Source organism: Mus caroli, unplaced genomic scaffold, assembly GCF_978045245.1.
Source record: "Mus caroli unplaced genomic scaffold, Mus_caroli_1 scaffold_7, whole genome shotgun sequence".
Taxonomy (NCBI): domain Eukaryota; kingdom Metazoa; phylum Chordata; class Mammalia; order Rodentia; family Muridae; genus Mus; species Mus caroli.
Window position 1 is genome coordinate 76,048,133 of NW_028227262.1, and position 19,718 is coordinate 76,067,850.

Sequence of the window (19,718 nt, forward strand, 5' to 3'; positions counted from 1 at the left end):
AGGAACGTTCCAGATCCAAATTCTAAGGCAGTTGTTCTAGGTGCCCTGACAAAAATGAAGAAGTGGATACTGTGGTAGTTAGAATGAGAATGGTCCCCATATATATTTGAATGTCTGGTTTCCAGCTTCAGGAACAATTTGAGAGACTTAGAGGCTTCAGAACTCAGTCTCTCTCTCTCTCTCTCTCTCCTCTCTCTCTCTCTCTCTGCTTCCTGCTCACAAGTCAGATGACAACTCTCAGCTACCTCTCTGGCGCCATGCTTACCCACTTCCTGCCTTGCTCACCACCCCAATGGTCATGGACTCTCCCTCTGAAACCACAAGCAAACCCCCAACTAAATGCTTTCTTCTCTACGTTGCCTTGATCATGTTCCTCTCTACAGCAACAGAACAGGAACCAAAACAAACACTAAGGTGATAGTGATATTGATGACCTTATTCTTGATTTTAATAACGGCTTCAGGATTTCTGTACTTAGGGTAGTTGGTGTTCGCTATTGGTTTTTGTGAACTGGTTTACAATATGTTAAAATTATTCTGTCTCTATTTTATTATGAGAAGTTGTAAATAAACACCTCAAAGAGAAATATAATAAGCAGCATTAACAGTGTTGAATTTTCCCTAATTTAACAAAATTAGGGAAAAGGCTTGGTTCGCAACCAGTGATACTACTAAGAAATGGCAGACACCAGAAGCTGGGGCCCACTTGAGTGTTGAGCGAAGCAGGTTGGGACATATGTTAAGGGTGTAAAAATATTTTTACATAGACCGTGTGTGTGCGTTCACACGCACATGCATAAAACATGTGTAGACATCAGAGAATAACTTATGAAAATCGGTTCTATCCTTCTAACGTATGGGTTCAGAGGTTAAATGCAGGTCTTGAGCCTTGGCTACAAACACCCTTATCCACTGAGCTCTCTCGCTGGCCCAGAATAAAGTCTGTTTTCAGAAGAATCAGTGTTACAGATGTTGGCAGGGTCCTCAGAAGAGGGAGCAGGGACTGGCTAGCTGAAATCCAGGTACAATCTCCCTCTCCTGGGAGCTGCAGACTGCCCCAGTGTCCCAGTGTCCCACACCTCACTGCAGTCTCGCTCTCCTTGCATAGAGACGACCAGCATGGTAACCAATGTGAATCTGATCCACTTTTGTAAGTTTGACTACTTCGCTTTAAAATCCCCATTTCTTCCAACTCTCCCTTATCCGAAGTTCCAAATATATGGAAATGCCGAAGGAACCGTGCACAAGCTTACACCCCTCCCACCCAGATTCAAGAATTGTTCCCGTGTTGTCCCATTTACTTTACGCCTGTCCACACACCCATGTGTGCCTGTTGCTTTATCACTTAAAGTGGGTTGCGGACATCATAACACTTCACTCTCAGATACCTTGGCTCGCAATCAAGAACCCTGCAAGCTGTAAAATGTTCTTAGAATATCTTTAATTACTTACACTTTTAAAATTACATTTTTGGGGGACACGTGCCAAATGGGAGAGGCATACGCAGGTCAGCAGGCATATGGGGTCAGCTTTCTCCAACAGGTAGGCCCCAGGGATTGAACTCAGGATACCAGGTTTGGAAGCAAGTGCCTCTACTTGCTGAACCATCTCCAGTGCTTCATGGCTTTTAAAAATTCATGGTATTTTAAATCAACAAGAGGCTGCTTTCTGATATTAAAATTGTCCCATAGCCTTATTTGCTATCACCATTCATAGAGAATACATGTTCGTCTTTAAGATGTCAGTGTGGGCTCACAGCTCTAAAAAATATTATTTAACATGTATGAATGCTTTGCTTAAATATATGTCGGTGCACTGTGTGTGTATGTCTGGTGCCCAAGGAGGACAGAATAGAACGTTGGATCTCTTGGAGTTGAGGATGGAGGTGAGCTGCCATGTGTGTGCTGGGACAGAATAGAACGTTGGATCTCCTGGAACTGGAGTTGAGGAAGGATGTGAGCTGCCACGTGGGTGCTGGGAACCCAGTGCAGATCCTCTGCTAGAGCAGCAGGTGGTCCTAACTGCCAAACCATCTCTCCACTCCTGATTTACAGGTTTTAAAGACTTTATTGTCAGAGCTGGTGAGATGAATCAGCCAAGTCTGACGACCTGAGTTCAGTCCCCAGGGGGAGGGGGAGAACTGACTCCTGAAAGTTGTTCTCTGACTTCCACACTTACAATGTGTGCAAGAACACACACACCATGCTGGCTTGTGTCTGTGTGTGTGTGTGTGTGAATGGACACAAGTTAGGGCTAACCTCAACTGAGAAAAAGCCTCCATCAGATTGACCCATGGGAGAATTGGTCTGTGGGGCATTCTCTTGGTTAATGGTTGATGTGGAAGTGTCCAGCCCACTAAAGCAGTCACACCCCTGGATTGGTAGTCCTGGAAGATATAAATGAAAAAAAGATAGCTGACTATGAGATTGGAAGGCCTGCCACTAGACAACATTCTCCATGGTCTCTGCTCCTTAGAATTCTGTGCCCTTCACTCTCTCCCTACATTTAACTGCCCCAAGGTGCTTGCCTTGAGTTCCTGCCTTGACTTCCCTTGATGGGCTGTAAGCTGCAAGAGGAAGTGCACACTTCCTTTCCCGAGTTGCCTTGCACAGGGTTTATCAGAGCAATAGCAAGCAAACTAGGACAGTGGGCAAGCACTCAGACCTGAGTTCAAGCCTCCAGAATTCACATTACAAAACAATGAGGAGGGCGGCAGGCAAACTCCCTGGGTCTGGCTAGCTATCCAGCCTCTTCTACTTGGTGAGTCCTAAGACAGTGACAGGCCTACCTCAAAAAAATGAGGTGGATAATACCTAAGGAGCAACAGCCAAAGTTGTCCCTGCTCACATACACATAAGAACACACATGTACTTGAACACACAATACACACACAAAAAATCCCACAAACAAAACAAGTGTGCTCAATGTGTTCTGCTCCCTTTCCCTGCATTTATCTCGTGTTTCTCTTTTCCTTGTCCCCATTGTGTCTGTCTCATTCAACTGACATTGTGGCCTCTGAAGTTCCCCAAGGAGGGAACACTTGGAATTTTGTCCTAGTATATATAGATCTTGGGAAGCTTAGTAGAGTCACACTACTATGAAATCTCCAGCCTGCCTCTAAAACCTACAGATTGAAATTTGAAGGGTTCATACTTGATTTTCATGGTAAATCCCATGTCTTATGGTAAATTTATTGTTGATGAGGTTTTGTAGTGGTTTGAATAGGAATGACCCTCATTGGCTCATGTATTTGAATGCTTAGTCACCGGGGAATGACACTATTTGAAAGGATTAGAAGGGTTAGGAGATGAGGCATTGTGGGAGTAGAGGCGGCCTTGTTGAGGGAAGTGTGGGACTCGGGATGGAAGGCCATGCTAGGCTCAGGCTTGCTTTCTTTCTATCTGCCTGAAGCTCAGAATGTAGCCGTAAACTACTTCCCCAGCACTATGCCCACTACTCCTGCCACCATGCTCCCTGCCAGATGGTAATAGACTAAGCCTCTGAAACTGTTAGCAAGCACCCAATTAAATGCTCTCTTGTATAAGAGTTGCTGAGGTCATGGTGCCTCTTCACGGCTATAGTGACTAAGACAGATTGTGTATGGCTTTGGGAACCGTATTCAGAAAAACTTGCACAATAGAGAAAAATCTTGAAGGAAGCTTCTACCAGCTATCCAGTGTCTTCTCGCCTTTCCTCCGTGTGTTAGAAGGAGGTACAACAGTATTTTGAATATAATTAGTTACAATTTCATAATTCTTGCCCCAAATAGAAATCCTTGAGAAACTATCTTTTGCTTTTGGTTGCTGTGACAAACACTAATGACCAAAAGCAACCAGAAGGACAAAGGATTTTATTTCCACTTACAGATTGAAGTCCATCATCCAGGAAAGCCATGACATGAGCTCAAGGTGGGAACGGAAGGCCACAGAGGAGTGCTTGCTCCCCATGGCTTGCTCAACCTGCATTCTTATACTTCCTAGAACCACTCACACTGCTGTGGTCTGGGCCCTCCCACATAAATCATTTGTGAAGGAAATGCCCCACAGACATGCCCACAAGACAGTCTGATAGAGGCATTCTCTTAACTGAGATTCCCTCTTCCCGAACACGACTCAGGTTTGTGTCAAGTTGACCACAATTACTTAGAATAGAGACTGGCCTCCTTCCTGCTGAGTTTCTGCTGGGGATTTTCAGGTGCCTGAGTCTGAAGGTTCTTTTGTATCCCAGAGCCTTGGCTCTGTTTTCTGTCAGCACACAGGCCTGTGTGTTGCTTGTTTCGTCCAACAGTCTAGTGGCAGTAACTGTGTCACAGTTAGTTAGGGGTAAGTGAGCTTTTCTTAATTTTAGTTCTACAAGTGCTGACACCAAGCAGAAAAGTCTTATTTGAGCATCAGATCGGCGACAGGAAGCAAGAGATCTGTGGCTTGGATAGAAACTTAGAATAGAGAAGATCAATTTCCAGCAGGGCAAGGGTAGCAGACTCAAGCAGAGAGTGTCAATTCAGCTGAATTTCCTGCATGCAGGGGGTTTCTTCATTTGGAAATGGATACCCCTAGCTCTTATTGACAGGGGATTCCAGGGAGGGGCGTGTGCCCTTTTACCTTGATTGGTTAGCTCTGTCTTTCGGGGTCTAACTGATTCTACAATTGGTTAGACTCTGGAGACTTCCGGGGGAGGGGGGCGAGGGAGGGTGCCTATTCTTTCTAGCTACTTATTCTTCAGGCCAGATGACAAGATGTCCTCAGATTGGCTGCCTGAGGCTGTTGTTGGTTGACCACAGGTTCCTGGGTCCAAGTTCTCATTTCTGGGATACAGAAACTTAGGCTGAGTCTCCCAAACTAATCAGTGTGAGTGAAGCCTGTTACGGAGTCAGCCTGGCTCTGGCTAACTCTGTCCTCTCAGTAGTAAAGAACAAAGTCTGCAATGACATTAACAAGATAATCCCATCTCTTACTTCCCAAAGCCAGTGCTAAAAGTCTACCAAGATCACAAGCAGCCCGAGTACATATATGAACAGAATCGACAGAAGCTCATGAACTCTGGAATTCTTAAGCCATCACCAAGCACGGCTGACAGAGCTTCAATCACTAGTCTCCAGGCCCAAGAAGCTGTGAAAAGGAAACAGGTACGATATGTAAAACACTTAAGCAGTCCTTAAACTACCGTGTGTGTGGTGTTGGTCACACGCTTTTAGTTCCTAAGGAGATGGATACAGTTGCTTGCATTTGCAAAATAGGATATTTCTAAGGAAAATTAGTACAGGAAAGGAAAGTCGTGGAGAGAATATCCAGCATCATTATCATCTTTTGATGTTTTCTTGCTAGCAAGCTAATGGTGTTATACATAAAGTTTTATATATGTATGTGTGTATACATATACATATATATATACACATATGTATATATGTATATGTGTATATATATGTTATAAATAATTGTTTGAAATTTGTGACTTTTTTCCAGAAATGGGGGAATTGGAAAACTCTGAAGAGAGGCAATAAAATAGAGACTAAGCCAGGCATAGTGGCTTTATTCCATGACTTAGAAGGCAGAGGCAGACATATCTCTGTGGGTTTGAAGCCAGCTTGGTCTGCATAGCAAATTCCAGAAGAGCCAGTTCTGCCGAATGAGACCCTGTCTCAAAAAAAGACAGACCAAAGCAGCACCAAAGACGCCATGTCGTCACTGGCAATTCTAAAGCCGCCAGCTGCCTTAGGAATGGACTTAAGAAAGGCCTGTCAGTGCATGACTTTAAGTCAGTGGTTCTCAGCCTTCCTAAATGCTAAGACCCTGGAATACAGTTCCTCATGTTTTGATGACTCCCCCCTGCCAACCATAAAACTATTTTGTTGCTACTTCATAACTGTAATGCTTCTACTGCTATGAAATCATAATGTAAGCACCTGTGTTTTCTAGTGGCCGTAGGCAACCTCTGTGAAAGGGTTGTGCCATTCACGAAGGGGTTGCTACCCACATTTGAGAACCACTGCTTTAAGTGATTGTAGATAACTAAGAAAGAAACAGATGGGAGAACCTGTCCCTCCTTCCCCCGCCCCAAACAGAGTTTCTCGGTGTAGCCCTAGCTGTCCTGGAACTCACTTTGTAGACCAGGCTGGCCTCGGACTCAGAAATCCACCTGCCTCTGCCTCCCAAGTGCTGGGATTAAAGGTGTGCACCACCACTGCCTGGCTTGTTCCTCCTTCTTAAGGGGCAATATAAGTAGAGCCAGGAAAAGGTTTGGCGACTCATAAACTGATTCACTTGGCATAAAATGGGTCTCATAGTCTTGAGAGTTCAGAAGAAAAGAAAAATTGTGTGGGCATCTTCTGTAGAGGGATGGCCGAACAGAAACAGCAGCGTTTGAGTTATGCACAGCTCCTGATTGTAACGGAAGGAAATTGCTAAAAAGGATTAAAGAGAAATGTGGATGAGAGGAGATGCCCTGGAGGAAGAGAACGATTTAAAAAGAAAATATGGATTGCCCAGAGAGCTGCTCAAAGTGTGTATGGGGCGGTGCGGGGGGGGGGGGGGGGGGTGAGCACAGTGTGGATGGTACTGTAGGACCCCGGAAGCTGGACCTCCGCTCAAGTCCCAGAATGAGCTGGCTGGCACCCTAATGACTCGAGAGAAAACTACACCTGATGCAAACTGCAAGAGGTTTTATTATCAGCTAGCTGAGGACGAACTCCTTGTGCTGAGCAGGGCAGGGGAGTTCACCCGGAGCAGTAACAGTAGAGGCTTTAAAGGAAAAGTGAGGAATTGGGAGGAGTTGGGAGGAGTCTGGCTACGCTCTTCTCTCGGGGTGGGGTGGGGGTGTCCTTGACACAGGGAGCCAGGCAAGTGCCTGGCTAGGCTTTTTTTTTTTTTTTTTTTTTGCTGGTTATAGAGAACAAAGAGCTTCTTTCTAGCTGTATTTTTAGAGATCAGAGAAAACAAGCTTGGGGGAATGTTTTAGGGGCTTTACCTTTCAGGGAGAAACGTTTTAAGTCGGGGTCTCACAGTACTTAGCCTTCCTGCTCAGAAGTGTGGTCCACCTACCAGTAAGCTCCACGTCTCCTGTGAGCAGATTAGAGATGCAGAATCCTAGGACCCATCCCAGCAATACTGAGTCAGGACCTGCATTTAAAGAAGCTCCCTACCCGCTCCGCTCCCCTAATCCACAACTCTATTTACATTTGAGAAGCACTGATCCTATTAATAAAATAAATGCTTCCCAAAGGCAGTGACTGTATTTCCAGCATTCACTGAAGCCACCCAGAAGTGTATATTACAAGCTATGATGGCAGCCGTTTAAGTCCGCATTCGCCAAAAAGTATCAAAGTCGTTCAAATAAGTGCTAAGGCTAAGAGGAGACAGCTAGGGCACAGCTGAGCAAGGTGAGCTCACACACAGAGAGCATGCGAGTGTAATGTAGTGAGCCTGGTGTTAAGCGGGAGGGGGCAGTGGGACTGCTGCGTGGCTAAGGAATGGTGAGGACTGGGGTGCCAGTCCTTAATGACAGTGAAAACTTCCAGCTTCAGAACGTCCCCTTTTTGGAAATTTGGGGGTCTCTGCCCTTTTTCTGTGTCCTCTTCGCAGGAACTCTGTTTAACACACTTGTCCCTATTTAGGTCCATCGACCCTCTGCAGATGTGTTCTCTCCTTCTCCGACTAAACTGCCACGCACAAGTATTGGAAGAAGAGGGCTCTTTGGAATGAGGTCTTCAACTTATCCAACGTACACCTTCCATGACCGAGAAGAAGTCATTAAAGCCAACATTAGAGACCCCTTGCAAATCATCAAAATAGTACATGAGAATGAACATCTCGGATTCCTTTACATGATCTCTGCCGTACCCAAGTCTTCCATAGAATATGATACATATAATCTAAAGTGAGTTCTCTTTTATGAAGCAATTCATTTAGCGTTACAAATCTCAAATAAGGTTGTAAGTGTTATCCGTAATTGACTTGGCACTAATGATAAATATGATCAAAAGTAATTGTGATTACTTCCCAATCATAAGTGAATCCTCATACAGTAATTTTATTTATAACTCCCTTTATCTTTCTTTTTTTTCTAGCTATAAAAATTAACAATTTTACAGAGCAGTACACAGGCAGTGCTGTTTCTCATATATGTATGTAGCATTACTTAATGTAGTGTTATGGCGTACTTTGATCAGTATTACAGACATTTTTGGTATTTTTTGGATTATCGAGAAAAGAGAATATCAAGGTACACACAGTAGACGATGCATAACTACTTGTTTTACATATTACTTTGGCTGGGCTTAAATATTTTTTGTTTTGTTTTATGTGTATTTGAGTATTTGCCTATACATGTAAATACACATACACACTCTTGTACCACACGCATGCAGTACCCTTGGAGGCCAGAAGAGGGCATTAGATACCCTGGGACTGGAGTTACAGACAGTTATAGGACCTGAACAGAGGTGCTCTTACTGATAAGCCAATTCTCCAACCTCACGTCAGCCTTTTATAGAGTAGAGATAAGGGCTTCGAGGAATAAGCGACACACAGCCACATTCTCTCCATTGACCCTGAGCATACATGCTGTTCCTATAATTCAAAGGATCATGCAGCGGTGAGCCTTCACACTGCATTAAAGGTCAGCAGCACAGAGAGATGATAGCTGCTCCACCTACTTCAAAAGATGATACTGCCTTTCTCCCATACTCAGCCAGACTGACGGATATTGTCAAGTCTTCCCTTGATGGTGTCAATAGTTTGGCTGTGGCCCCCAGTTCCTCAAGCTTCCATCCTTACTGTCGGCTATCTTGTTTTCCTTATTCAAGACTGTACTTTAAATGGAGCCAAATTACACTGAAGACAGCTGTTCTGGGGAAAAGCAAAACTATTTTAATGAAAATGTAAAATAATAGACTTGTGAATCTCAAAAGCATTAATAAGAGAGATAGTGGGCTGGTGAGATGGCTCAGTGGGTAAGAGCACCCGACTGCTCTTCCGAAGGTCCAGAGTTCAAATCCCAGCAACCACATGGTGGCTCACAACCATCCGTAATGAGATCTGACGCCCTCTTCTGGTGTGTCTGAAGACAGCTACAGTGTACTTACATAATAATAAATAAATAAATCTTTAAAAAAAAATAAGAGAGATAGTAGGAAGGATAGTATATATCCCGGAAAAAAGACAACAAGCACAATGCATAAGCATTACCCAGGGGCTGCAAGTGAGACACATGGTTAAAGAGACCGGGAGTGCCGGAAGAGAGGCGGTGAGCTAACCAGCATGGCCAGCGTGGTTGAACAAGAAGTTGAAAGGAAAGGAATTACACGGTGGCACAAAGAACATCCAGACAGCGAGAGCTTGTGTCCTGATTCCCTGAGGTGGGAAGATACCTGCAGTGTCGAAGGGGCAGAGAGGAGGCTGAAGGAGAACAGAGATGAATCATTTGGCCTTGCTGGGCACTGAAAGGACTTTAGATTCTACTCTGAGAACATGGAAAAGAACCCGATGACTTCAAGTAGAGAAGAGTCGCGCCCTGGCTTGTGTTTCAGAAAGGATCCTTATGCCTCCTGAGAGGAGTGTTGGGGAGCCAGCACCAATGACTGCCTTTATCCTGGAAGTCTGAAGAGAAAGCCAATGAGAAGCTTCCGAAGACCACAGTAGGGAGCACCCCACCAGGATGACATCAACCAGTAGGGAGCACCCCCAATCCAGGATGACATCAACAGTGGCTTGTCTGAACAAGAAGACTAGAGCTGCTATTATCTGAGACACAGAAGACCACGTGTATCAGACTAGACAGAGAAAAACAAGCATGTGGGCTTAGGCATATGAGTTTTAGGATGCTACTTGGAGGGAAAAATGGAGTGGTACCCACCTTTGCTGGCACGTCGTAAAACTATTTTTGATAGATTGAGGAGAATTAGAGTAGAGTCAAGAGAGGGTTTTTTTTTTTTTTTAAGGTAAAAATATCTAGGTTTTTTTTTTTTAAGATATAGGATTAACTATACAAGAATTTAAAGCCCTGTGATGTATAAACTATTTTTGATATTTAATACTGCCAAAGTGTTTCCATTCTTATCACTACTTTATTCATCTTGAAAAATAGCTATTGGTTTTGAAGATGAAGTTAAAGATTTTAAAGAAAGATTCATGAAAACGGTTTATCTGCTGATTTTATAAACATATTTCTTGATTTATATATGGGACTATTTCCATAATTTTGACTTCTGAGGGAAAAAAAAGCCCAAGAACGCAGACAGCACCGAGTGGTACAGCAGGTATGTATCCCCCAGTTTACCAAATGCAAAGCTGCTTCTCACTGATGTCAGCACCAGAGGAGGCACTGCAGAGGAAACGGTTAGAAAACCGGGTTTTGCTCAACTCTGGAGATCAACTGTGCTTCTAGACCATTGGGTACCTATACCAGGGGAGCTGAGTTGATTATTCTACATATTTTGGGACTGATGCGAGTAACATTTAGAGTTCAGCTCCTGCCCCTCCCGCAAGCTTGAACATTGTAAGTCCTGTGCTTGAAGGCAGTGGATGCTGCATAGTCAGATGCAGACAGAAGTCAAGAGGTAGTAAGGGCCAAGGCTGCTGAGAGGGCTCCGCAGGAGAGGAGCCTATCACTGAGCCTGAGCCTGAGCTCCATCCCTGGAACCCACACAACAAAAGGCTAGAACTGACTCCCACTAAGTTGTCCTCCAAACACACACCCACCCACACACACACACACACACACACACACACACATTGTGGCACATGAATCCCCAAAATAAATAAATGGGGTTTTTTGGTTTTTTGTTTGTTTTGGGGGCTTTTTTTTTTCAAGACAAGGTTTTCCTGTTATAACAGCCCTGGCTGTCCTGAAAACCACTCTGTAAGAGACCAGGCTGGCCTCAAACTCACGGAGATCTGCCTGCCTATGCCTCCCAAGTGCTGGGATTAAAGGTGTGCATGGTCACACCTAGCCATTGTGTTTTGTTTTGTTTTGTTTTGTTTTAACAAATGCTTTAAAATAATATAAAATAGTGAATACTGGTTAACAAAATGAGGACACAGTATGGCAAAGTCCTTTTAAAATAATGTAATACAATAATTGTAAGACCTTCGAATAATTGTTAAGCATAATAACCCACCATGGTGGTGCACACTCTAAATTCCAGTACTCAGGAAGCAGGGGAAGGTGGATCTCTGAGAATTTGAGGCCAGCCTGGTTTACATAGTGACTTCCAGGACAGCCAGAGCTATATAATAAAGAGCTCTTGTCTCAGAAACCAAACCCAACCAACCAGCCAACCAACCAACCAACCAACCAACCAACTAACAAACACAAAAATGAAATTGCTAAGCATAGTAAATATATACATGTAGAGTGTTTTTCGCTTCCATAGTCCCTTAGAGGGAAAGCTTATCAGTTATCTTTAAAGAACCAATTAAGTAATATGTGTTAAGCATCCACACTGTTTTCAGGAGTATGCTTCAAGGAGAGATGCCTAAATATGTTGGCCTCGGCTTTCCCCCGGCCCCACCTCTTTCCCCCTGTGAACAAGTTTTGGTTTGGTTTAGTGTCCACAGTGTTTAACTAGGGCTCTCTGTGTGACTCTGCATTTGGAACTAACCATCAGAGCCTGGCAAGCTCACTAGCAGGCACACAGCTGGCTGTTATCCGGAGTCTGACGCTGGCTCATACATCCAGCAGCAGTGTGTGGAAAGGGTTCCTCCCCTCCATGGCTGCCTGTTAGGAGGACCCAGCTTCTGTGGGTCCAGTGCCAGCAGGCATAGCTGTGAGACTGCTAGATGGACCTTGGTTGCCCTGGTTATGTTAGGCTTAGAATACAGCTATTCTTCAGTCCTTCTTGCCATCCTCCATCTTACATTCTTTCTGCCCCCTCTTCCTTGATGTTTCACAAATGAGTACTATAAATGTCTTCTCTGTGGCTAAGTCTTCAACCATCATTTATGCTCAGCCTCTGTACAGACACAAGTGGTCTGTTTAGTTTTAAGTCTTAGCTCTTTGCAAAGGGACAAGAGCAGGCCATTTCACCAGCTTCACTCCTTTTAAAAAATTTATTACTACTACTACTACTACTGCTACTACTATATTTTTACTTATTCACTTTACATCCTGTTCACTGTCCCCTCCCAGTCACTCCCCCTATAATCTTTCCCCTACCTCCTTTCTCCTCTGAGCGAGTGGAGGCCCCTCTGGGTATCCCCTACCCTGGCACATGTGGTCTCTGTGAGGTTAGGTGCGTTCTCTCCCACTGAGGCCAGACACAGCAGCCCAACTAGAAGAACATATTCCATGTACGGGCCACAGCTTTTGAGCTACCCCCTGCTCCAATTGTTCAGGATCCACATGAAGACCAAGCTGCACATCTGCTACATACATATGTGTGATGAGGTCTAGGTCCAGCCTGTGTATGCTCTTTGGTGGGTGGTTCGGTCTCTGAGAGCCCCAAGAGACCAGGCTAGTTGACTCTGATGGTCTTCCTGTGGAGTTCCCCTTAGGGGTCACAATCCTACCTCCTATTCTTCCATAACAGTCCCCAAGCCCCATCCACAGTTTGGCTGTTGGTGTCTGCATCTGTCTGAGTCAGCTGGTGGGTAGAGCCTCTCGGAGGACACCCATGCTAAATTCCTGTCTACAAGCATAAGAGGGTATCATTAATAGAGTCAGGGATTGGTGCTTGCCCGTGGGATGTGTCTCAAATTGGGTGGGTTGTTGGTTGGCTCACTCATTGAGAAAACAAGGTATTTTAAGACAAATCTAGCTTCACTCTTAACATGTTGGATTCAAAGAGGAATTTTGTCAGTAATCAGAAAAATATTTACAAATGATGAAACTTCACTCGCTGAGTTAGTTAAGGATGGTACTTGGTTACATAGCTGTGGTAACGGACATTTCTGTACCTGAATGAACCGAAACACATTCCAAGAGTTGCCAGAAAATAAATTAACAGATGCTGGCGAGAAGAAGGTTTTAAAATTTTTAGCTCTAGGAAAAGGTGATTTAACACACTTCTGGGGTTATTTTTATTTGAGATGTGGACCTGAATTAATAACAGCTGTGTTTGAGAGACAGCTTCACCGATGTTTCTAAAACACTCAGCATGGGAATGTTTGACCAAAGTTTAGCTCAGTTATACTACCACGGGAAATTTCAACCCTGCATCTGTCACAGGAAGAGACATCATAAGAGTTAAAGACAAACCTGCGATACATTTGATAGCTAATTGCAGGAGAACCAGTCATCCAAATACTGGGAATTCCTAGCCATCCGGCACAGGCAGTAATGCACCCAACCATTCGTTGGTGGCCCTGCTTCCACAGTTCTCTAAGCAGAGGTAGCTGCCCAGACTTCAACAGAGCTACATTTTACATGCAGCTTTTATCAAACTCAAGACTGACGATGTGCCTTGCATTTTTTATCATATGCTATAAAGAAATTATCATTAGTGTCTTCACAAGCCCTTGCAGTCACCAGAGTTCTATCTCTATGTGGGTATTTTATATCAAACTTGGGAAGTGTTTTAGGATTATAGAACATTTTTATGCTGCATGGGAACATGACCTTACAACCCCATCCCCCTTGTTAATCATCAAGTTGATTGTTTCCAAGTAACATTGATTATGATAAAAAAAAATGACCCTGACTGGTAAACTATTTCTGCATGGGGAGAAGCTAAAACTGAATTATGGTGGAGAACTATTGCGCTGGGATTCCCATAGCACAGAATCTTGGAACCTGAATTTGGGTTCCAATGGAAAGAACCTTTCAGCAATGGCCAGGAAAAGTCTAAGGGAATAAGATCACAGAGCATTACACAGAGCATCTAAAGTTTGATGAGCTTTTCCTGACCTTGCTTCCCCTGTCCGTCCACTAACTGGATTGCGCTGGATCCTTGTGAGAAGAGTCTCCATACAGTCTCTGAGTCAGTGGAAGACTTACTTTCCAGGCATGAGAATTTGCCTTCAATCCTCAGCACAAAAACTGGGCATGTGTCATGAGCTTGCCCTTTTAGTGCTGGGGAAGTAGAGACAGGAATCCCTGGAGCTCACCAGGCAGCCAACATAGCCTAGTCAGTGAGACCCAGGTCCTAGCTAGTAAAAGACCTTGTCTCACAAAACAAGACAGATGACACCTATGAATCCTTGAGTTTGACCTCTGGCCTCCACATGGGTATACACACACATGCATGTGCACGCATGCATACTTTCACACACACACACACAAACACATGAATACACACATTGACACATACACATATATTCGCACACACTTTCACATATATACACTCACATATACATGCATAATACACACACAATTTAGTAGATATCAAAAGGCATGAAGTTGAAAGGTGGCATGTTTGGGGAGAATGTGGGGAATAGATATGATCTTATCTTATTGTATGTTTTTAAAATCCTCAAAAAGACCAAAAAACATTTGATCTAGGAAGTTGGGGAGGACCAGTTGGAACTGTGAAAGAAGGGTGAACGTGGCTGCTGGCACACACCACTCTGAAGGAACAGAGGGAAGACGTGAAGATTGAAGTTAGATGAGCAGCAGGGTCAGGGGAAAAAAATCTGTGGACAAACTAGAAGAGGTTCTGCACACTGTAGATAGAGAAGAAATAGCCGAGAGCCAAGAACACTTAAAGGAAGTTAGCCACAGCTTTTCTTTGTCAGTATGGAGGAAAGTGTAAGAGATGCTGAGGGCAGGAAAACACCATGCTGATCTTCAAGTGTCTCCGTGAGAATGAACTCACTTGGACTCTGTGCAGCTTTTCTTATTTCCAGCTGGAGGCCAGCAGTTCACACATACCTTTAGCAACATGGTCTAGGAAGCTGTTGACCTGGAACTTTAGAACACATGAGGATTCAGAGTCTAGGTTTGACTTGGATTCTAGCTTCCTCATAAGTATGCAGTAAGTGTCCATGCTGTGTAGACTAAGCCTGAATAGGAACTGTCCCCACAGGCTCATGTCCTGAGCACGTGGTCTCCAGCTGGCAGTGGTATTTTAGGAAGTTTGGGAAACTTGAGGAGGCAGGGTCTTGTTGAAGAAAGTAGGTCACTGAGGCGTGCCTTCAGTGGTCATTCCTAATTCCCAGTCAGTCCCCCACTCTGTCTGCTTCCTGACTGCCATGAAGTGAACTGCCTCTGCCATATTGCCACCACTGTCATGTGTCTCTCTTCAGTCTGAGGGACCACTGACTAAAACTTCTGAGACAATCACAGACACACACACACACACACACAGAGAGAGAGAGAGAGAGAGAGAGAGAGAAAGAGAGAGAGGAGAGAGATGGCTCAGATGGTAAAGGTGCTTGCCACCAAGACTGATGACCTGAGTTCAAACCACAGGATCTGCATGACAGAAACACAGAATGACTCTTGCAGAATGTCCACATAAACATAGAGACATGTCTTCCAAATAAATAATAAACAATTAACAAAATAGTAATGCATGCTTGTAAAAAATTTGCATGTGTTTTGCCCTGTGGAGAGTTGAGATATGGAAAATAAACAGACTGAAGGCCTGACAATATTTCATAAAGAAGGAAAATTATAAATAAAATTCTCTAAGTAGCATTAGCAAATGGATCAATGTCATGGACCCCAACTGTCATCCTTGTCAGTAGGAAGCACACATGGCAAGTTTTCCAGACATGTTTAAGACCATGACCACCTGCTTGTTCTTACTTGGTTTTGATGTCTGATGTAAATGAGACACCTGAAGTTGACTAAGTTGCAGAGGTGCAGGGATCTGAATAAGAATAGCCCCCATAGGCTCATATATTTGAAAGCTTAGTCACCAGGAAGTGACACTATTTGAAATGATTAGAAGGATTGGAAGGTTTAGCCTTGTTGGAGAAAGTGTGTCACTGGGGGGTGGGGATTTGAGGATTAAAAAAGTCTATGCAGGCTCATATTCATATTCATTTCCCTCTCTCTCCTCTCCCCTCTCTTGCCTCTCCTCTCTCTCTCTCTCTCTCTCTCTCTCTCTCTCTCTCTCTCTCTCTCTCTCCTCTTTCCCTCCTTCTCCCTCCTCCTCTTGAGTGGATGTACTCTTAACTACTGCTCTAGCGCCATGCCTGTCTGCCACCACGGTCTCCACCATGATGATAATGAAATAGCCTCTGAAGCTATATACAAGACCCCAATTAAATTATATATATATATATATATATATATATATATATATATATACACACACACACACACACACACACCACACACACATATATGAGTTGCCTTGGTCATGGTATCTTTTCATAGCAATAGAATAATGGCTAAGACGAGGCAAGTTGAAGTTTAATATTATGTAGAGAATCCAAATATATGCTAGAATACTCAAATAAGAGCCATCAGTTTTAGCCACTGAGCCCCCACTCTGGCCTCTGTCTCACACACTTTTTGCATGTATTTAAAACAGGAAAGATTTGGGCTTTGGCTTTTGTGTTGTTGTTGTTTTTGTTGTTGTTGTTATTTTCTTGTGATCCTAAGACTGTCACAGACTCTTTATAAATGTTACTCTCCTAAATTCCTGAACACAAATTTGAAAAGGTGTTATATCATATTTCAATTTCACATTTGTGTTATTTCATTGAAGTGACACATATTTTGTTGCTATAGTTAAAATTTCAGGAAATAACTTTGTGCTTAAAATTCTTATAATAAATTTTAAATTAGAGAACATTTAAAAAAAATCCATCCTTATTTTTCCCTTTTAATTTATCCTGATCTAGTTTTCTTCTGTAATGTGAAGCTGAAGAATGCCCTTGAGGGCAGATGCGAAGGGATGTCTTTAACTAAAAAGTTTTTGAAAATAATCTGATGAACTAGGCATATATTTGAGCTTAACTTGGATCTTAATTCTACTCTTTATAATTCATATTTTCTTTAACCCTTCTCATAACCCCATCAATACTGGATAGTTTAAGGGTCTTTTTTACTGTTGATATTGAAAGTAACCTCTAAAGCAGTGGTTTAGAAGGTTCTCAACCTTCCTAATGCTGCAACACTTTAATACAATCCCTCATGTTGTGATGACCCCAGCCATAAAATTATTTTTGGTGCTACTTCATAAATGTAACTTTGCTACTGTTATGAATCATAATGTAAATATCTGATATTCAGGATATCTGATAGCAACACTTGTTGAAAGGATCATTTGACCCACAAGTGGTCACGGTCCACAGGTTGAGAACTGTTACTCTAAAGAGTTAACATTTAACACAGACATAATTCCAAGCATCTCGCATAAAAGACTATTAAGTTAAAATGTCTGTAGTTGAGCTAGGCATAGTGGCACATACCTTTAATCCCAGCACTCAGGAGGCAAAGGCAGGCGGATCTCTGTGAGTTCAAGGCCAGCCTGATTTATATAGTGAGCTCCAGGACAGCCAGGACTACATAGTAAGACCCTGTCTCAAGAAAAACAATGTCTAAAATGAAGATAGCAAGATGGCTCAGTGGGTAAATATGAGCCTGGGGGTCTGAGTTGAACCCCTAGAACTCACATAGTGGAAGGAGAAAAATTGACTTTCACAAATTGTCCTCTAAATCCACACACCTGCAATATGTATCAAATAAATGTAATAAAAATGTCTATAGTGGACTTGTATATTTGTTGAAAGATCTCTCAGCTGTAGTGATTGAACACATCACTGACACTGTGAAATATCTCTAAAGTCTCATCTGCTGTTTAAACCTTGCCTTTCTCTCTGAACATTTTCCTTTGATTTGAAAGTTTGTTAGAATTTGGTAAAATTTTAAATGGTATTCACCTTTAATGCGATTCTTTCTTTACAACAGAAAGCCCTCCTATGGCTTCCTCTTGTCCTGAGTGCTTCATCCATTTGTCCCGATTGGTATTCACCCACAGGGTCGTAAGTTATGAGAACATCAATAAAAACGACTACTACACAATTAGCAAAGACGCGGTTACCCACGTTTACAACGACGACATCGAGTACATCGAGATTGAGCGATGGGAACAGGAGTACCTGTACCACAGAGAGCTCACGAAGATCCCCATCTTCGCTCTCTTCCGGAAGTGGAAGGCTTTCAGCGTGTGGCGGAAGAACGTGCGCTCCAAGAAAATCACTGGCTGTCGAAAAGCGCTTCGAAAAAACCTGTTCATTGTTAATCCTGTATGTATTTCTTAATCGTGTTTTAAAAGCCTTACAGGGAAGGAGCATACGATGCGGTGGCAGGCGTTGGTATCGAAGCACCTGACACAGCATTTTATCTTGGCACGGTACTCATAGCCTTTGGCTGTCACAACATCTAGCAGTCCAGTAATCCCTGGGGTTGCAAGCTCTTAACTACGGAGGCAAAGGCAGATGTCTAAGAAGAGTGACACAGGTCTCCTTCAATTAGAGGCAGCCTAGAAATCTTAAATTGGTGATTCCTCCGGCAGGGGATGGCCTCGTGAGCCCCTGCCCCATCTATGAAGAATTATGTTCAGGTGTTGTACCACCTCAGCAGTCTCTCTGTTGTTGTTGTTGTTGTTTGTTTGTTTGTTTTGTTTTGACACTAGTCGCCTTCTAGGGTCAGTGGCCACTGTTTGCCTCTTTGAGAATAATCTGATAGCTTTTTATAAGCATGTCAGTTGTACAACAGAGGAGATTGAGAGAGCTAAGATTAATACAGATGGATACAAATTAAAATTGATCATGCAAAGTAATTGTGTAGGACAGATCATCTGGGGTCATCCATCCCACTGAGCATGCTAAACTGTGCAAGGATAGCCTGTTCCTTCCTAACCTCAGACTCTGCCTTTCTAACTTTATTATGGGCTTGAACCTCTTCACCATGGTTTGAACACTGAATAGATAACATTTTTGTCATTATGCAAAAATCTTCCTGAATTTGTCTTTCAAATGACCTCTCCCGGTCCTCTTATCTTCTCTTATGCAACGAGGATTGTCACTTTGCCAGTGGTATTCTGGGCACGATAGTATCTCCTCGTAAACTTCTCCCCAGCATGCTAGGAAGTTCTCATCTTTCTAAGCTAATATTTTCCTAGGAATCTACTCACTGTCTATTATGTCTCCAATACCTATCAAATGCTAATCAACACACCACAAGCACTATCCATACAACTGAGTGACGTTGACTGTTGATTCTTCTAGACTAGACTAAAAAAAGATGTGCGAAATTATTTTTTTAATTTAAGAATTGTTTTTTAAATTAAAAAATTAACTTTTATTTTGTGTGTTGCTTGAAAATTTGTCTGTATATTGTATGTGTAAAGAGCCTGTGGAAGCCAGAGAGTGTTGAATCCCTGGGGATGGAATTACATAGAGTGGTGAGCTGCCATATGGATGGCTGGGACTAGATCCTGGGTTCTCTGGAAGAACAGCTAGTGCTCTTAACCAGTGAGCAATCTCTCCAAGCCTTATTTTAAATTTTTAATTGCATTTTATTTTGTGTGTGTGTGTGTGTGTGTGTGTGTCCCATAAGGACAACTTATGGGAGCTAGTCTCTCCATCAGTCTACCTGGGGTGTCCCTAGGATTGAGCTAAGGACCTGCTTCGTCATAAATGTCTTTACTCACGGAGCCATTTGCTGGCCCTGATTTTTTTTATTTTATAATTCTTTTATGAAAATAGCCAACCTTGTAAACACCTGTGCCTAGATTTTCCTCAACAACTTCTTTGATACATAATCTACATGCTTGCTACATATTCACCCACCCACAGTACATAACTTAGTAATGTTTAATATGCTCAC

The 19,718-nt window shown here is 43.0% G+C and overlaps 1 protein-coding gene across 1 annotated transcript in view; it reads left to right on the top strand.

Moving 5' to 3' along the window:
• Dnah6 (dynein axonemal heavy chain 6) overlaps positions 1 to 19,718 on the top strand; it is a 202,163-nt gene that overhangs the window by 3,680 nt on the left and 178,765 nt on the right. Inside the window, exons 3-5 of the mRNA XM_021164519.2 lie at positions 4,963 to 5,124; positions 7,609 to 7,871; positions 17,866 to 18,133. Coding sequence (XP_021020178.1) covers positions 4,963 to 5,124; positions 7,609 to 7,871; positions 17,866 to 18,133 — 693 coding nt within the window. The remainder of the gene's footprint in view (positions 1 to 4,962; positions 5,125 to 7,608; positions 7,872 to 17,865; positions 18,134 to 19,718) is intronic.